The following is a 19,684-nucleotide window of genomic DNA, read 5'->3' on the forward strand; positions in this document are numbered from 1 at the left end:
TTTCTCTCCTTTTCTCTTTCTCCCTACCCCTTTTGCCTTGCAGAAGGCTTTCTGCTAGTCTTAAGCCACTGTTGGATAGACTAGATCAGTGTTTCCCAAACTTGGGTCTCCAGCTATTTTTTGAACTACAACTCCCATCATGCCTCGCTAGCAAGATCAGTGGTCGGGGATGATGGGAACTGTAGTCCAAAAACAGCTGGAGACCCAAGTTTGGGACACTGGACTAGATGGTAGATAGGGAACCTGTGGTCCTCCAGACGCTGTTGCACTCCCAACTTCTATCATCCCAGACCATTGGCTGGAGATGATGGATTTTGAGAGTCCAGCAACATCTAGAGGACCATAGGTTCCTCACTTCCTGCAACAGACACTTTAAAGGGAAGAATCATTCTCAGGAAAAAGTGAGTGACCTACCACGGAATGGGAGAGAGGAGGCAAACCATCCAATAATGAGCAAAAATAGATCTTTGCCGTGGGTCAGTTTTCTAGCAGGTAGAAATATTCAGTGGAATAGCACATGCCCTCTTGTAGTGCCTCTTGTCAGTAAATCAAGTTGGGATTTGCACTGAGTAGGGGGTAATGTTTTGGTATCACGCCTCAAGCTACAGGTGGGACACACTGAAAAGAGGCTGAAAAAATTGCTTTGAGTCCTTTATCCAGAAAGCAAGGGGTTTCTCAGAAAAAAAGCTTATTCACAAAATTGCTATATTGTAAATGATGTTGGTTCCTCTGCCTCCATTGCAACTCAGCGCTAAGTTTACCTGGAAGTAAATCAACAGAGTTAATTTCCAGAATATGTGCTTAGGAGTGCAAGCATGGCTCAGCTCAAAGGGCACCAGCTGCAAGTTTTGTCTAAGCAAGCCAACAAAGTTCAACAGGATATTCTCCCTCACATGAAGTGCGAGATAAAAATGGGCCTGAAGCAAAAACCCTTTAAACCATGGAAGATTTATTGCTTGAAATGTTCCAGAAGTGCAGCATCTTGGGGTACATTCAAAAGTGTTACATTTACAGTATGAACACACACAGACTTCAGAGTGCCTAGTACAGAGCTGAAGGATCCACATTCAAGTTAGTGTTCAACCATGAAACTCATTAGGTGACCTTGGACCTATTGCTTGCACGCACACGTGCGTGCTCTCTCTCTCTCTCAGCCTAACCTACCTCACAGGGCTGTTGCAATGATAAAGGGTTTGGGGGGGGGGAGACGACACATGTTTGTGGGCCTGAGCACCTTGGCGGTGTGGAAGCAGGATAAAAACTGCATGTCTTTATGTTAGGAATGCCAGCTTAGAGGAGCTGGATCCCATTCCTCAGTCATGATATGCTCCTGTTGGGTTTTCTGCACCAAAAGGTACAAACTGGAAGCGGTGTTTCTGTAGCAATAGAATTGTTTCAAGTGTGTGGCCATCTTCTCCCCAAGGACAGCACCCACAGAAACCCTACATGCGCGAGAAAGAATGCAGGAGTTCGTGAGAGGAAAAGCTGTAGAAAGCGATGGAGGCAAACTTTCCAGACTGTGGCAAAAAAACACCAGTAGCTGTGCAAGCAAGAGGCAGGGGGCACCACAACGTCCCTGTCCCACCCCCCGCCAACTAAGACCAAAATATTTCTCCATGATTGGTCTAGCTCTACAATCGAGATCACATGTAGAAAGCATGATCCTGCACCTCGAGGTCCCTTTCTGAAATGGCTGTTCTTCATCATGCCTGTGACCAAGAACACAAGCCTGTTGTTGAAATCAGTAGTACAAAGTTTAATTAACTATCTGATCTACAGCTAGTACAATTATCCAGTGTTTCAGGTTCATTCAAGTAATTACAGTACTTTACACCCTTCAGAAATTCGACACTGCCTATATACACAGTAGTTTAGGCTTCTTTTAAGGCTTTCCAAAGTTTAGCACAAAATATATAAGCACGAAGGTTTCCAGAGAGATTGCTGCCACTGCACTCCAGGCAAACCACTCAATGCTTCTTCTTAAGTTTCCTAGAGGAGACAAACCATGAACCTGGGTTCAGATGACACACTAAATCATGGCATGATCAGAGCAGCAGCAGCAGCAGCAGAGAAGGACAGTGGTCAGTTTTCTCTCCAGGAACCCTCAGGCACATGAGCTCATGCTAAGGCATGGTTTGGCTTAGTGTCGTGTCAACCAGTTCACTCCAAGTAGTAACTGATATATAAATGAGCATTTATCCCATGAACACAACCCCTTCACTCTTCCCCCTTTGTGTCATTAAAGCAGGGAGTCTTTAATTAACCATCCTTGAAAATAGCCAGGATATTGAGTAAACTTCAAACCCTAGTTTAAGATCCCAGCCTCTTCCAAAGTTCCACAGCTCCCCAGTTCAGATAAAATGGAAAACTATGGTTACTTAGGCTTCCTTGTTTGGTTATAGCTCATTTGAAGGGAGGAGCAAAAGGGACAGCATGCACAGACAAAAAGCTTGTTCCGATCTTATGTTGTTGAGATATGATAATCAAACCAGCTCATTGTTTAAAAAAAGAAACACAAAAGCTTGGATCCAGACTTTAGTCATTACCATAGGCCTATTGAAATCATGACTAATTTGTCCCCTTGTTTTCCATGGGTCAACTTTAAGCATAGCTAAGTCTGGCTCCAACTGAGTAGATTTACAAAAGAAAAATACTGATAATGGCTCAGCACAGCAGTTTGCTGCCCAGGATCCTTTTCCCTCGTTCAATGTGATTTCAGTAGTCAACGAAATTCCAGCTGTACCAGATTCACAAATCTGGTCATTAATGAGATGCAGTTCATTCAGAGTCTTACATCCGTAAGCTTCTTGTTCTTTGAAAAGGCTGGAAAGGCTTTTTAAACGCCCACCCCAACAGCATTGGTCTCTGCTTGCTTTTTTCTGGAAAGAGAACTGCTTCACTTTCAGGAGTAGGAAATCGCTCCTTGTACACCTCAGGATAGGATTTCTGAAACTAGAAAGGAAGCATGCAAAGATTAGCTAATGAATTTATTCGGGCCATTTGAAAGTGACTTGCTTATTCAAGCAGAACATGTCCAGTCTCTGACTACAAGGGGGGGTGGGGAATGCGTTCATCTCTTGCCAAACATTATGGAAGAGGAACTTAACTGCATAACAGTGCTGTACTGGGAGACTTTTGTTCTACTCTTTGCTCACTAACATCTGGGGTCCCATCTCGTCCCCTCGTGCCTTTCAACATCTACAGAAAGCTGCTGGGAGAAGTCATTTAGAGGTTTGGGCTGAGGCTTCATCAATATACAGATGGCATGCAGTTAAACTTCCATCATTTAATTCTAGGGAGGCAGGTGAGAACTTGAGCCATCTGGGGGCAGTACTGAGATGGAAGAGGACTCAAAAAGCTGGATCTGTATCCAGATAAGAGGAAAGTACTGCAGCTGGGGAAATCTGCTAATCTGCATGGAGATTTGAATCTGATTATGATGGGGTGACACTACAGTCTGTGAATACGTACAAAGGAGCTGCAGGTGGTGTTGCTTGCCAAGAGTGCTTTTGACTGGCAAGGGCTAGGTCAGCAGTGCAGCCCAGTTTCAGAAAAACAGTCCTAGTCACTGTGATCCACCCCCTGGTTAAATCCATCTTAGATTACAGTAATACTGTGCCTGAAGCTGCTCTTGCAGAGGATTTGGAAATTGAAACTGCGGAGCAATGTGGTAGTGGGAACCTTTGCAAAAGTTGGGCATACTTATCTTATCTCACCTCTTGTGTACTGGTTAACTTGGCCACCCATTTTCCCCCATTTTAAAGTGCTGACTTTAAAATGATAACATCTGGGGGATGTTATCTGAAGGACCAGTACACCTGTATGAGCTGGCCCAAGCATCTGAAAGCCTCCTCTCTGGGCCTCCAGCAAGAGCTTATAGGGATTTCTCAATGGCAACACCCTTTGAACTCCTTCCCCAGGGAGGTGTGTGTGGCCTCACCATTGCTGGTCTCTTTTTTGTCTATAAACATGTTTATACAAGTCTGCATTTGGCTAAGTAGTTTGTACTCAGAAATACATTTAGCTGTTAATTTTTCAGTGTGTGTGTGTGTGTCTGTGTGTGTGTGTCTGTGCGTCTGTTGTAACCGTATTTTCTTTTTTAAAAAAATTTAGTGTGAAACTTTTCAACATACAATACAATAAAAGCCAAACTAATCTAAATAAAAATAGAAGAGAAAACAAAACGCACTAAAATATAAAAGAAAGAAAGAAAGAAAGAAAGAAAGAAAGAAAGAGAAAAAGCAGAAGAAAAGAAAAATACTATCAGAGGGGAATTGTAACCCTTGTCCCACACAAAAGGTGGTGGAGCCTTTCCAGCTCTCACCTGTATTTTCAAGTCCTGTAAACTGCCTTCTGAGGGCTGTGAGCCCTAAAAGGGGAATCAAACCATTTTTAAACTGCCTCATTCTGGAGGAGTTCCACACTTTCACTACCCTCAAGTTTGTAACTGATGGCGTCTAAGCCATGAAAGTACGGTGTGGTATTTAACACCACACAAACTGCATTTAAACCATAAATTGGTATAACATTTCTGCTAGGCAAGCCTATATTTAGGGACCTTACAATAATGACATCCCATACTGTCATGTGAACCAGGAGGCCTATTATGTCTAGAAAGGGTATTATGGTTAACAAATGGAACCCAGTTGGTTTTGCCACATCCTGAAGGCTATCAGGCTTATGAGGACACAGAAGCAGGTTTTTTTCTGTTGGTGGCACCAGTGTTGTGAAATGTTCTCCCTGCTAAAATAGAGCACACCACTTTGGTATTGAATTTCCACCAACTCTTGAAGACATACCTGTCCTCCTCCTAATCTCCTGAAATGAACCTCCTGCTTTTACTGTTGTTGCAACTGTAACACCGTTTTAATAGCCCTGTTTATGATGTATTTTAATTATGGATACAAAACTACATGCATTAATTAGAACCAGCATGGTGTAGTACTTAGGCGTGTCAGACTGGGAGAACAGAGTCACAGAATTGTATAGCTGATCGCCTTAGTCCAAGCCCTGCAATGCATAAGCATCCAAAAGGGAGGAGGCAAATCCAGACCGGAAGAACTAGCACTTGTAGAGCTGAGATATGAGACAAAATGTACATATTCTTCTCATCTGTGTGTGAGGGAGAAATTAGCCTGCCTTCTCCTGCCAGAAAAATTCCTGTCCGTGCCTGAAAAACCAGAGTTCCAGTTCCAATTCAGCCATTAAGTTCACTGGGTGACCTTGGGCCAGTCACAGTCTATCCTACCTCAGAGGTTGTTGTGAAAAGCATGTATGCTACCCTGAGCTCCTTGGAGGAAAAGGATGGAATATAAATGGAATAAATAAGTGATTTTAGAAACAATTCTAAATTCTGTACAGGGCCCACACACATACAGAACTGTGTTTGTTGTGGGGGTGAGGTGCTTGAAAAATGACTGGGAAACCTGCCAGGACCAGGATCCTGGTCTCATGTAAAGAGAGCAGGGGTGGGGATCCCTGGTCCCTAAACCACCCCTGCTTTGTAAATGTTTCCCTTTACAAACATCAAGGTTTTTTTTCCTGTAGCACTGGTGAGAATATTTACATATGCAATACGTATGCTCTTGTCACACAAATATTTGCAGATGTTCTCATGCCATGAAAATCTTCCAGTGAGTTTACAGGATCAGAACCAACACAAGCAGATTCAAAGGCGAGAGATAAAAGGGACAGAGGAAGAAACAAAGACCGGAAGATGACTATTTACCATTCCCCATGATAGATAAGAGTAAATATCACATCAAAATCCTTTTTTGGGGGTGGGGAACAATGTGAAGAGGAAAGCTTTAAAAGAGAAATTTTGACCATTTATTTTACCTGCTTCAACTTTTTCTTCTTCTCCTTGATGGACATCTCCCGATTCATCGCAATTTCTTCCAACAAACCTACCAAGGGTTCTTGGCAGCCATTTGTTCTTTGGTGTTCAAACTCATCTGCGCTGATCTGATGACAAAACAACGGTGCAGGCAAGGTCGAATCTGCATCAGCTCCTGGATATTTTATCTGTGTTAGAACAGGTGGGAGGTATGCTGAGAAAAGGAGCTTAAATTTTGGTATCCCAGGATAAAATCTTTTGGGCACGCCTCTCTCGATGGTTATGATTTGAGATCAGGAGATATACACAACCACCACTGCAGGACCTTTAGGTGCTATCGCTTGCTTGTCAAATTCCCTCTTGCAAGAGAGATGCAGGAGCAGCGAAATATTTTTATTTTGCCAGGCCTCTCTCCACAAGGACCTACGCTCGTTTTAGAAATCGCCTCGCCTTTTGTGCTGCGTTTTATTAACTGCGCCTTTCATCTTAGCTTTTCAGAACAGATGTTGTAAGCCGCTTTGGGGATACGGTTGAAAAGCAGCACACAAATGCAGGAATAATAGTAAAAAATAAATTGTGTGAAAGACATTTGCATCTTGGCTTGCGGGTAGATGCCACTGGATGAGTTATTTTCATCTTGTGTTGCAGGTGATGCCAAAGGGTTAAAGGATTAGAAAGGAGCTTCCAAGGTCCAGGGCCAGGATGGGAGAACTTTTTGGCTCTACGGATCAGCCCTGTGGGCCAAAGTTGACAGGTAAGAACTGCCACCCACCTGTCAAAATTCCTTGCATGGTAATTTCCAGTAGAGGGCTGGCAAAGCAGTTGTTTCCTCCATCTTCCCACCACTTGACGGGCACAAGATAAATAAGTCAAGGCCCAGCGCTAAGCAAGTTCAGCTGAGGTGAAAGGAGAGTAAGTAAAGGTAGAAAGGTAAAGGACCCTTGGACAGTTAAGTCCAGTCGAAGGCGACTATGGGGTTGCGGCGCTCATCTCTCTTTCAGGCCAAGGGAACCGGCGTTTGTCCACAGACAACTTTCCAGGTCATGTGGCCAGCATGACTAAACCGCTTCTGGCGCAACAGAACACCATGACGGAAGCCAGAGCACACGGAAACGCCATTTACCTTCCAGCCACAGTGATTAATCTACTTGCACTGGCGTGCTTTCGAACTGCTAGGTTGGCAGGAGCTGGGACAGAGCAATGGGAGCTCACTCCGTTGTGGGGATTCTAACCACTGACCTTGCGATCGGCAAACCCAAGAAGATCAGTGGTTTAGACCACAGCGCCACCCGCTGTGATCCTGCTTGCCACTGGGTTCCTGCTTTGTGTGGTGCTTCCGAGGCTCCTAACAACCAGCTGGCTGCCGGGTGCTTTGGGAGCTGCACAGATCAGACCTTGGGCAAGCCCAGCTTTCACCTGTGTGTTGTCAGGTGAAGGGGTGAGTGGCTATGTTTGGCACCAAACGGCCTTGCAGCCCCAAACGGGGAAGGCTGGTGGGCCGCCAAGTGTCAGGAGCCTGAGTCAAGCGTAAGTCAGCAATAAAAAACAAGGTTAACTATTTATTAAAATATTTTTAAATATTTAAAAAAAAACTAAGTTAACTATTTATTCAAAGAATCCAAAACAGCTCAGGCCTAGTGATTCCAGGGACTTCCCAGTAGGACTTGCCGCAATGAGGCAGTTATGAAGACTGAAGGTCCCCACTACCCCACCCCTTTCTAAGGCTCCTCCTCTCCGGGGTGTTTTCCAAGCAATCGTAAAATGTGTTGGCGCACAACCAATCTCTGTTCTGCTCTTTTCATTTCTGTCTTTTTAGGGGTCGCACCTTGGATTCTTCAGCAGCCTGACTCCACTCCTTCCCAGCCTCCGCTTCAGCCTGGGAGTCTAAACTGCTCTCTGCCACAGCCTCTCCCTGCTCACTAAACCCTGTTACCTCTTCTGCTTCCGACACCTCCTCCTCCCAGTCTGCTCCCTCATTGTCATCCCACCACCAAAGCTGGTGCCTCCTTCCACTCCTCTGCAGCCAGCCAGCCTATGACACCATGACTGGCCTGCAGGCTGGAGGCTCCCCATCCAGTGCAACTTTGTGGTCAATTCAGGATCCACAACACAGGATGCAGCTACTGCATCCCTGGGCAGACGGCCATCCGACCTCTGCTTAAACACCTCCAGCAAAGAAGAGTGCACCACCACCTCCGAAGCCAGTCTGTTCCACTGTTAAAGCAGTTTCTGCTATTAGTGTTGGTGCTGGCACCTGCTTCCCTGCCAACTTCTATGCACTGGTTCTTGTCTGGAGCAACAGAGAACATGCCTCCGCCATCTTCTGCGAGGCAGCCCTTTTGATATTTTAAGACTGCTATTGTGTCTCCCCTTTGCCTTCTTTTCTCTAAGCTAAACAAGCCCAAATCTTTCAACTGATCCTCACAAAACTTGGTTCTATCCTGGTTCCCCTCCTCTGGGCACACTCGAGGGCAGGGGAAAGGGAGCCCTGCATGGGTCGCTTGTGTTGTGGGAACATGAGGAGAGGCGTGGACCCTGCCATCATCATCTGAGGCCCTTCTTCATGTGCCTCTCCCACAAGAGGTCTGGAGGGCAGCAAAATGAGAATGGGCCTTTTCTGTGGTGGCTCCCAGTTCATGGAATGCTCTCCTCAGGGACGCCTGGTGCCTTCATTCAACCAGGCCTTGGAATGATTAACATTCTATGGCATTTTAAATGTGTCACTGGTAGGTGGGGTATCCACTCCTGGTCCAATTCTCTTTCACACACAGCCTTTTCCCTGCACACTGTCACACATGTGCCCTTCCTCCTTGTCCAACCTTGTACCCTACCTCCTACCCCACGTCCAACTGACTGAACTGGAAGCAACCAAGAAGCATGAGGGAGCACAAGCCTTGCCGGTTGTTCCCGTTACCAAATCAGCTGGGCAACTGGAAGGTGTAGGATGGAATCTTAGTTATGCCATCACGTGCCTCTGCTGTCCCTTGCAAATATGATTCCTTCATCCTTTCCCCCTGCCCCCAGCTGTTTGGCAGGCCATGGGGAACAAGAATGCTAGTATGGAGTTATTTTGATAGTGGAGCCCTGGTTGGGCAATCTGCAGCAGGCTACAAGAAAGGCCTGAAAGAGCTGCCTGCTGCCCACAGATGGTCAAGAGGCTCCCAGGCATTAATGGCCAAAGTCTGGCAATGGAAAATATGGACAAAACAAACAAGAAATGTAGCAATTCTAGAACAGCAACCTTAACAGTACAAATGCTCAGAAATAAGACCCACTCAATTCAGTGGTGCTTACTCCCTGATAAATGCTTATTGGATTATAGCTACATGTCACTTTATTTGTTGAATGAGAAGAACTGGTTTGGTTTTAAGAAGGTAATAAAGAACTGAGTTGGGGAGAAGACATTTATGTTCTACAGCTCTCACCTGGACCCTTTGGAGATGTGCTACATGCTCCTCTATTTTAGCTTTCAGGGCACAAGGTACGCTTAAGATCTCTTGAGATTTGTCCATCAAGAATGACACCAGTTTAGCAGCCAGAAGTTCATCCAAGTCCACATCATCCTTGGAGCAAAGAATACAGCGAGAAAAGGACTGAACCATCTGAAACAAAGAAGACTGGTTATCACAACAACACTTTCTTATTCATGGGTCTTCCCCATTCTTGCCATACCAAACACTCTCAAAGTGGCTTGCAACAGGGGAGCACAGACTTCAGATTTTCAGGAGGTACTTTGTGCTTGACTAGAACCCCCCAAATCCACCAACAGGACCCAGGTGCAAAAGATGTACACATTGAATTAAACAGCAGGGTGCCTCTGAGCAGCTGCTGAGCCCAGGGATTTGTTTCAACTTTCAGGACCAATCTCAGCTCACAGACCTTTGACACACAACAACATTCCTGGCTACCTCCAAGTTTTCTTCATTTCAGCCGCCTAATCTGCATTAGGGGAGTCATTTTTTAAAAAAGCTATTTGAGACACCTTTGTCTACCTACTGTACATGAGCCAGATATCTATCAGTGAATCCCCATCAAACACCTGCTGACCCCTGGGCTTCCTGGTCCCATCCACCCTCTAAGATGGCTGAGCACTTTGGTTCAGTGCTGGTGCTATTGAAGACCTGCTTCCAGAACTGTCAACAGCTGAACAAGACAGAAGCTGCCACTGGGGAGGGGGAGGGGAAAGGTTTCCTAGAGAAGGCAAGGTGAAAGCCAGGCAGCAACCTGAGAATGAGCGCCAACAAAACTGGAGGAGAGATTCCTCCCCCTGTCCTGCCCTTCCCTATCAGCTCCCGCTCCTTGCAGCACACAGTATGTCTGATGCTGTGCAGCAGGAAATGCGTGGGGAGAGAGACAGACAAAAGGGCAGCGATGGGAACTGGGTGGGAGAACCCACAGCTGCTAACTCTTGTCAGCTCTATCAAACACACAGCATCTGCTGCAGGTTGCAACCTGGCGATTCATGTTACACAGGCAGAGAAAGGGAGAACTTCCACGCCACACCCTTGGTTAAATACTTTGCTGCTTTCTTTTTTGTAACTAAGGAGAGTCTTTCGCCCAAAGCAATTCCAGGAAGATTTTGCAAGCCCAGCTCGGTCTCTCAGTTCCCAGAAGACGCTCACCAGTGTTCTCGTCCCGACTGTATCTGAGAGGGGTGGCAGATCTTTATTTGAGCCAATCCTGGCCAACAGAGTCATCAGCAGCTGCAGCTTTCGGCGGTTCGCTGGCGGAAGGAGGAGGCAGCAAACCCGCAGAGCTTCAATGGCCAGCTTCTCTTTCTGCAGGAGACCTGGGTCGGAGAACATGGCAGGAGAGCACACTTCAATGTTGGATGCTTCTCATAGCTTATTTTCCAAAGGGGGGGGGGGAGTCTAATTCTTGCAGGCAAGACACCTGCTGGCACACTATTCTATGGTTAGCAGAAACCAGAATCGCCTTGTTAACCATAGTTTGCAAATCAGCTCAAGCTCTGGCTATTTGCAGTGAGAAACCTCATTAGCTTTAACCATAGTGAGTGGCAGGGCACAGAAGAAACAATAATCTATTGTTGAAAGGCCGGGAGGGAACTTTGTGACCCTGAAGAGAGGAGAAGGAAGGAGAATTTGAGTCCAAGGCCTTCTCTCAGTCCTATAACCATAAGAGACCAGCAGTATCTCTCAGGGCAACATGCAAGTCTAGGCTTCAACCAAGCCTTATCTGTCAGTTTTGCTGACAGGTTCTCTCTCTTAACTTTTCTCTCCCTCCTGATTGGCTGACACTTCACCCAGTCTCTTCTGGGTCTGCAGGAAGATGACCCAGGGTCTGTCCATCACAGAAGTTAAGTACATATTCATCTCCCGCTTTCATTGCCCTCTGTTGCTGCCTTTCTCTGTGGTTTCTCTGTGGTTTCAGGGCAGGATCTAGACACACCTGTTCTTTGCATATAGATGCTACTATATCATAATAATTACCATGAAGAATTCTCAAGATACTAATGTACATAAAACTCACATCCCATTCCAAACATACCATTTAGCTTTCCAGTCAAACTCTTATCCAACAGGTTTTAAGGGGTGTGTGTGAGAGAGAGCTATATAAAGGAGAAATTAAATTCAGCCAAAAATGAAATGTCAGCAAGCCAGCAGACTAAACTAACCATAAAAAGCATATATAGTACATATATCTCTAAAAAGTATATGTACAATTCACAAACATATCCTTCAGACATCTTTTTTTTTTATTTCAACACAGAAATCTTCTAATTGATGGAGAATGCAAGCCAAACTCTGCCAACTGCATGTGAAATAATAATAATAATAATAATAATAATAATAATAATAATAATAATAATAATAATAATAATAATTTATTTCTACTCTGCCTATCTGGCTGGGTTTCCCCAGCCACTCTGGGCAGCTTTCAACAGAACATTAAAACCAGAATAAAACTTCAAACATTAAAAACTTCCCTAAACAGGGCTGCCTTCAGATATCTTCTAAAAGTCGGATAGTTGTTTATTCCCTTGACATCTGATGGGAGGGCGTTCCACAGGGCGGGCGCCACTACTGAGAAGGCCCTCTGCCTGGTTCCCAGTAACCTCACTCAAGTCAAACATAATGAAGTATCAAAGTCATATCAGCAGAGACAACATAAAATAAATTCTACAAAAAGCCTGAGTTTTCGCTCCTATGGCCCAGTGTGGCTCCCAGGGCCAGTGTGGTGTAGTAGTTAAGAGCAGTAGACTCGTAATCTGGTGAACCGGGTTCGCATCTCCGCTCCTCCAAATACAGCTGCTGGGTGACCTTGGGCTAGTCACACTTCTCTGAAGTCTCTCAGCCCCACTCACCTCACAGAGTGTTTGTTGTGGGGGAGGAAGGGAAAGGAGAATGTTAGCCGCTTTGAGACTCCTTAGGGTAGTGATAAAGCGGGATATCAAATCCAAACTCTTCTTCAGGGGTAAATGGTTTTGAGGTTCAATCCACAACCTTGCTGCCCTGCACTGATAGATCACCGAGCCTAGCATATTCTAGGTACACATAACCTTGAAATCAGCAGAACCGGCCTAATTAAGGTTGCAGGCTTCCACATTTGGCTCACAAGGTTGTTCTGGCCATGCTAAATGCCCTGGCCCTACAACTGAACAATATATGAACTCACTATGGTAGAGCATGAGTCTTGCTGGGGCTTGTATAGAGTACTGTGCATGGGGCTAATCACTGGGGATTGCAAATCACCGTGCCTTTGATTTCAAACTGCATGAGCAGCACATGGTTGCCTGATGAACCATTTCCCCATCCCTGCTCTGGATTCTGCCTAGCTCACAGCCAGTGCAAAAAACAAAAACACGATGCAAAAGTTTTAATCTCTTTTGACAATCTCCCAGAGAGAAGCTACGTGCATGGACTGCCGCCCTGTACCTGGCCAGGAGTGGTGGCAACTGCCCTGGCCCCTTGCAAGGATAATTAGCAATGACTGCATATGTTCTGGAATAAAATGGTGTGCCGGAGCTTGGCTTCCTGCACAGGTGTTGGAGAAGGCGGCAAAATTGTTGTGCATTTGTGACAAATCCAGTAGCTCAGGGTTCACTCCCAGGGCTGAGTGCGAACCGCCAAATAAATTTGCGGTTGCAGGCAAAGACAAATGGCAGCAGCTTTGAATCACTACGAAATGATTCAGTTCCCACATCACTGCAACCTTGAATTTCAAAACATCTGCTGAGATAGTAAACACGATCGTTCAAGACTCGTAAACTCTGACTTTAACAGTTATATCTTTCAGGAATTAGCATAACCATGTTTAGGATACAGTAGATTACTAGAGTTTCAAGAAAACCGCAATAGCTGCAACCTTTCTGCTCTTCTCATCTGCACTGCCTCCCTGAAAAGAGGTTTCATCTCCAGGCTTGGGAGAAATCCCAGGTCAAAGTTCTTCCCTTCAATCCATAGCCATGCCTCCAGCAGTGGAGTAACTTTACACCCACCTGAGACCTGGGGCAACCAATCCCCCTCTTCACACAGACTGACACCCTTCACGTCCGTATGATTTATTGTGTTTTATATTCTGCTAGAAGCCGCCCAGAGTTGCTGGAGAAACCTAGCCACAATTGGTGGGGCACTGGCAGTGTTCTTCCAGGGGCACTGGGAGTGTGAAAGGGTCTTGTGGTAATTCACAAAGCCCTAAACAACTTGGGCCCAAAGCACCTCAAAGTTGCCTGATTGCTTATGGAATCTTCAAATTGCAGAATTGGAAGGTACCCCCCCAAGGGTCATCTAGTCCAACCCCAGCCATGCAGGAATCTCAGCTAAAGCATCCATGACAGGTGGCCACCCAACCTTTCAAGGAAGGAGAGTCGACCACCTTCCGATGAAGTCCGTTCCACTGTAAAACACCTCTTATTGTCAGAAATCTTCCTGATGTTTAGTCAGAATCTCCTTTCTTGTAACTTGAAGCCACTGGTTTAAGTCCTACCCTCCAGAGAAGGAGAAAACAAGCTTGCTCCCTCTTCCACGTGACAGCCCTTAATATATTTGAAGATGGCTATCGTATCTCCCCCTGGAAAAGACCCTGATGTTGGGAAAGATGGAGGGCACAAGGAGAAGGGGACAACAGAGGATGAGATGGTTGGACAGTGTTCTCAAAGCTGCTAACGTGAGTTTGACCAAACTGTGGGAGGCAGTGGAAGACAGGAGTGCCTGGAGTGCTCTAGTCCATAGGGTCACGAAGAGTTGGACACGACTAAATGACTAAACAACAACAACAATCATATCTCCTCTCAGTATCCTCTTTTCCAAGCTAAAAATACCCAGCTCCTACAACCATTCCTCATAAGGCTTGGCTTCCAGACCCTTGACCATCTTGGTTGCCCTCCTCTGCACGTGTTCCAACTTGTCAACATCCTTCTTAAATTGCGGTGCCCAGAACTGGGCACGGTATTCCAGCTGTGGTCTGACCAAGGCAAAATAGAGTGGTACTATTACTTCCCTTGATTTGGACACTAGACTTCCATTGATGCAGCCAAGAATAGAATTAGCTTTTTTGGCTGCTGCATCACACTGTCGACAATGTTAAGCTTGTGGTCCACTAAGACCCCTAGATCCTTTTCACATGTACTGCTAATATGCCAGTAGTGTCCCACCTCAGTTGCTGAGATCCTTCGACAGGCCGTTTTTGGTGTTCCCAAATGCCCCTGAAGTTCAGTCAGCCTTTATGAGGCACTGAGCTTTTAGTGTGGCAGGTCCTCCCTCCTGTGGAGCTTTTCACGGACAGAAGAACAGTGGGAGGCATCCTCATTTTCCGTCACACGTATTTCAAAGATGGCACTGTTCAGCTGGAATGCCAAACTGTCTTTGGAATTGACTTTTTAATAAAAAAAATCAACTAGTTTTTGTTGACATGTGTGTTGCTGGTGCTTTTGATAGCTGGATTCCCTGAATTGGGACCCAGCTGGATCCCATAACCTGGGGCCAGATGTCAGGACCCACAGTCAGCCCAGCCCAGCCCACATCTTTGCTCATGTTCTCTCACAGTCTGTTTATGCAGCACATATTTCTGATATCTGGGTGCCATAACTCAGAGGTGCCATAATGCTGAAGTCTACACATCACATATGCAGCTGAACCCTGAGTCTGCATAAACACATTCCCAGTCACTAGTTACAAGTGAATATTAATACCAAAGCAGTCTTGATATTTGTGGACGCGGAGAAAGCTTTCAACAACATTTCTTGGAGTTTTATGAAGAAAAATTTACAGGGGATGGGGGGTTGGTCAAGGTTTTGAAAATGGTATAAGTGCAATTTATTCAGAACAAAAGGCCAAATTAATTGTGAATAATGTGGTGACGGAAGAATTTAAGATAGAGAACGGAACACGACAAGGTTTCCCAATCTCTCCATTGCTTTTTATATCGGTCCTGGAGGTTCTTCTAAACATGATTAGAAGGGACCAAACAGTTAAAGGTATACAAGTTGGAGCTAAACAGTACAAACTGAAAGCATTTGCTGACGATTTGGTATTGACACTACAGGAGCCAGAATCTAGTACCAAAAGAGTACTGGAATTGATTCAAGAATTCGGACAAGTAGCGGGATTTAAGTTGAATAAGATGAAAACTAAAGTCTTAGAGAAAAATCTAACAGTGATGGAGAGAGAAAGGTTTCAGAAGGAGACAGGGTTAACACTGGTTAAGAAAGTGAAATACCTAGGGGTTAACATGACTGCCAAGAATGTGAATCTGTTTAAGAATAACTATGAAAAATGTTGGTTGGAAGTGAAAAAGGATCTAGAAATATGGTCAAACCTGAAGTTATCATTGCTAGGCCGAATTGCTGCAATAAAGATGAATGTATTGCCAAGGATGTTGTTTTTGTTTCAAACATTGCAAATATTAGATAAAACGGAGTGTTTCAAGAAGTGGCAGAGAGATATCTCTAGATTTGTCTGGCAGGGCAAGAAACCTCGAATAAAATTTAAGATATTAACCGACGCTAAGGAAAGAGGTGGATTTGCCCTGCCAGACTTAAAACTTTATTATGAATCAGCCACTTTTTGCTGGCTGAGAGAATGGATACTTCTTGAGAACACTGATGTGTTGGATTTAGAAGGTTTTAACAACGTTTTTGGGTGGCATGCATATTTGTGGTATGATAAGGTCAAAGCACATAAAGCATTTAAAAACCATATTATCAGAAAAGCACTGTTTAATGTTTGGATAAGATACAAGGATTTGCTTGAAAATAAAACCCCAAGGTGGCTGTCACCAATGGAAGCGAAGGCTCAGAAAAAGCTCAATATGGAGGCCAAATGGCCGAAATATTGGGAAATTTTGGAACAAGAGGGAGACAGATTAAAACTGCAGAGTTTTGAAAAATTAAAAAATAGAGTGCAAGATTGGCTTCACTATTATCAGATAATGGAGGCATATAATTTGGATAAAAAAATTGGCTTCCAGGTGGAAAAATCAAAATTGGAAACAGAACTGTTAGATCCCAAAACTAAGAATTTGTCAAGAATGTATAACTTGCTGTTGAAATGGAATACTCAGGATGAAACGGTGAAATCTGCTATGATTAAATGGGCACAAGATGTTGGACGCAATATCATGATGGCTGACTGGGAACAGTTATGGACCACAGGTATGAAGTTCACGGCATGCAATGCCTTAAGAGAGAATATAATGAAAATGATATACAGGTGGTACATGACACCAGTCAAGCTTGCAAAAATTTATCATTTGCCCGATAATAAATGTTGGAAATGTAAAGAAACTGAAGGTACATTCTTTCACCTCTGGTGGACATGCCCAAGGATTAAGGCTTTCTGGGAGATGATCTATAATGAAATGAAAAAGGTATTTAAATATACCTTTCTGAAGAAACCAGAGGCCTTTCTCCTGGGCATGGTCGGCCAATTGGTGCCAAAGAAGGATAGAACTTTCTTCATGTATGCTACAACAGCAGCAAGAATACTTATTGCAAAGTATTGGAAGACACAAGATCTACCCACCCTGGAAGAATGGCAGATGAAGGTGATGGACTATATGGAACTGGCGGAAATGACTGGCAGAATCCGAGACCAGGGAGAAGAGTCGGTGGAAGAAGATTGGAAGAAATTTAAAGACTATTTACAGAAACACTGCAAAATTAATGAATGTTAGAATGATGTTGGAATGAATTTATGTGATTTTAGCAGAAATGTTATAAAGGTTTAGGAAAAAACAGACTGTTAATTGGTGAAAGGAGGGAAAGTAAAGTTATATTAATATCAAGATAAATTTACAGGACAAAAATTTGAAAGGAGGGAAAGGATTTGCTGAAATGGATAAGTGACCTAGAATACAAAAAAGGGAGGTGTGAGGAGGTCAAGGAAATAAGCTAATGAAAGAAAACAAATGGGAAGAGTTGCTGTATTTTTTTACTTGATTTTTCTTTTTGTTTAATGGATTTTAATTCTCTGTTTTTTTTCCTTTTTGATCTTTCTTTTTTCTTTTTTGTATTTCATCTTGTTTTGCTTAAAAAGATGTGTGTGTTTTTTTATGTTTCTTTTTGTACTTTAAAAAAAACTTTAATAAATATCTTATAAAAAAAAAGAGAGAACTTAAGCATGCTTTGTCCACGCACATTCCTAGCTAATAGCAATAGTAAAAGTAATAGTAATAATTTTTTTTTTTATAATTATACCCCACCCATCTGGCTGGATTTCCCCAGTGACGCAAGAAATCATAGACTTGTGTGCTTGCTACAATGATGTAAATGCTTTGTGATCTCTAGGCTCAGCCTTTTTGAGATATTCTGCTGAGACTCACTGTTGCAGCTTTTAATTAACTCTTTTTACCCTACCAACCACTATCTCTTTATTGGCTTGGTGGCGACAGCGTTCTGGACTTGGTAACACTTTTACCAATGTTACAGTGGCTTTGTGTTGTACACTGCCTTGCTATGTTTCCTATGTAAGCATGGTTTATACATATTCAAATAAACAAGTGAATGAATTATTATTTTTTATTAATGAGGCTGTCGTTTTTGTTTTATTAGCTTTGGGCTTACCCTGAAAAGGGAGACCAGGATATAAGCCATAAACAAAATGAAAACTCTGATTTCTTATTGTGCCTGAGGAGACCAATTGCCTCAAGAACATGTTCCAGCCAGGCAAGAATGCTTGAAGAGGTCATGGAGCAGAGGCAATGAGGGGCATGACTTAAGGAAGGTGAGATGGGAGCTAGGGAGAGCCCCAAGGGCCAGGCATGGAGGTCTGCAGGGTCGCATTGCCCCTCAGGCCTGAGGTTCCCTACTGTCTTAGTCATTATGGGGGATGAGGCCCTCCTGGTCATGGCGCAGGCTATGGTACCATGGCTAGGAGCCACTAGAAAGTGGGCCTTTTTGACGGATTCATTTTCCCTCTGAGTTTAGGAGACCACCAATGACATCCAGGTGTCTTTTACAAACGTACATTTGGGCTCCTAGGCCTTCTCTGGTACTCAGTCTCATTCTATTATAAGATTTTTTTAATCCTAGGTTTTTTAGTTGCATTTTCTTCCTGTATTTTAATATACTGATGTGCATTTTAATATTGTTGCATAGCGCATCAAGACTTGCCACTAGAGGTGATACAGGCATGTTTTAAATAAACAAATAGTTTATAGTGTTTTCATTTTGCTATTGCATTTGTTTTTGTACAAGGTTAGCTGCTCTGGGCTCCCTTTGGAGGCTGAAAATAAAAGGACGACAGTGAAATGCTCGAAATTGAATTTTTGTACTGTTTATTATTATTATTTGCTTGCTTGTTCACTACCAGATGTGTACATTTCTTGTTCTAGAACTTGCTAATGAACATTTGCTCCTCATTATTCGCTGGATTTATTGCTCCCCGAAAACTCACCTGTGCATTTTTAATTTGTATCCCGTTTGTGTTCCAAAGAGGAAATTTATTTATTTATTCAAAGTATTTATTTATTTATTCAAATTTTCATACCACCCATCATCTCCAAATTCCACAGTGGTTTATAATACTTAGAACACAACAAGGTAAAAACAGCTCGCGCCAGAGACACGGACAACTGCCACTCAAGCATTATGTCTGAATTTGATGTGCAGCAGGCCCAGGGCTGCAAGTAACCCCAGCCCCTGTCACTACCCAAAAACTTTCCTGCCTGCTCAGTCCCCTCAACCTTCCCACGTTGGGCACGGGAGGTCTGAAGGGGGCCTTTACCTACTTTTGCTGGAATATAAATAGAAGCTTTTGAGCCTGTATTATCAGGGTCCCCAAATAAACAGCAGCTTCTACTTTTCTTCAAGCAAACTACAGCCATAAAACTATTAACTTTAAACAGGAGAGCAATAAAGCATCCCCACTGACCAGGATTTGCCAAGCAGGTGCCCTCCAGATGTTTTGGACTACATCTGGAGAAGGTTGGAGAAGACATTGGCAGGTCATTCTGTGACTCAACAGTTCTCTCAGCCTGACTAACCAACAACCTCAGGGAAAGCCCACGGCCTGGTTGAAGAGACACATCTTTACAAGTTAAAAAAACCGGGGGGAAATAGTCAAAGAGTGACAGACCTCCAGAGGGAAAGAGTTCTTACCTAGAACATTGACGAAGAGATCAAAAAGCTGGAAAGTGAGAAGAGGCTCCTTCATGTGGCCATAGTAATCCGCTATGGTTCTGAACACATCTCTTTCAAATCCTGAGTATGTCGGTTGTTTCAGATCCGGACACCTGGGCCCTATTGTGATGGGGGCAAAGGACAGAGAAGAAATGAATGGCTTGTGCTGGCCGACAGACATTATTAACAGTTACATTTCTACTCAGTATTGGTGTGTCCACGAGAGCAAAGAGGAAACGGGCAAATTATTTGACAGGAGGGGGGAAATG

General features: G+C 44.0%; 1 protein-coding gene across 1 annotated transcript in view; it reads right to left on the bottom strand.

Annotated features, from left to right (window-relative positions):
* Positions 1-929: 929 nt before the first annotated feature.
* Positions 930-19,684, bottom strand: part of DEPDC1B (DEP domain containing 1B) — a 44,429-nt gene continuing 25,674 nt past the window's right edge. The window contains exons 7-11 of the mRNA XM_083576194.1: positions 19,395-19,535; positions 10,459-10,625; positions 9,262-9,438; positions 5,839-6,024; positions 930-2,952 (exon numbers count right to left, since the gene is read on the bottom strand). Coding sequence (XP_083432320.1) covers positions 2,791-2,952; positions 5,839-6,024; positions 9,262-9,438; positions 10,459-10,625; positions 19,395-19,535 — 833 coding nt within the window. The 3' untranslated portion in view covers positions 930-2,790. The remainder of the gene's footprint in view (positions 2,953-5,838; positions 6,025-9,261; positions 9,439-10,458; positions 10,626-19,394; positions 19,536-19,684) is intronic.

The sequence above is a fragment of the Podarcis filfolensis genome (genome assembly GCF_964270895.1).
Source record: "Podarcis filfolensis genome assembly, chromosome: 11".
NCBI lineage: Eukaryota > Metazoa > Chordata > Lepidosauria > Squamata > Lacertidae > Podarcis > Podarcis filfolensis.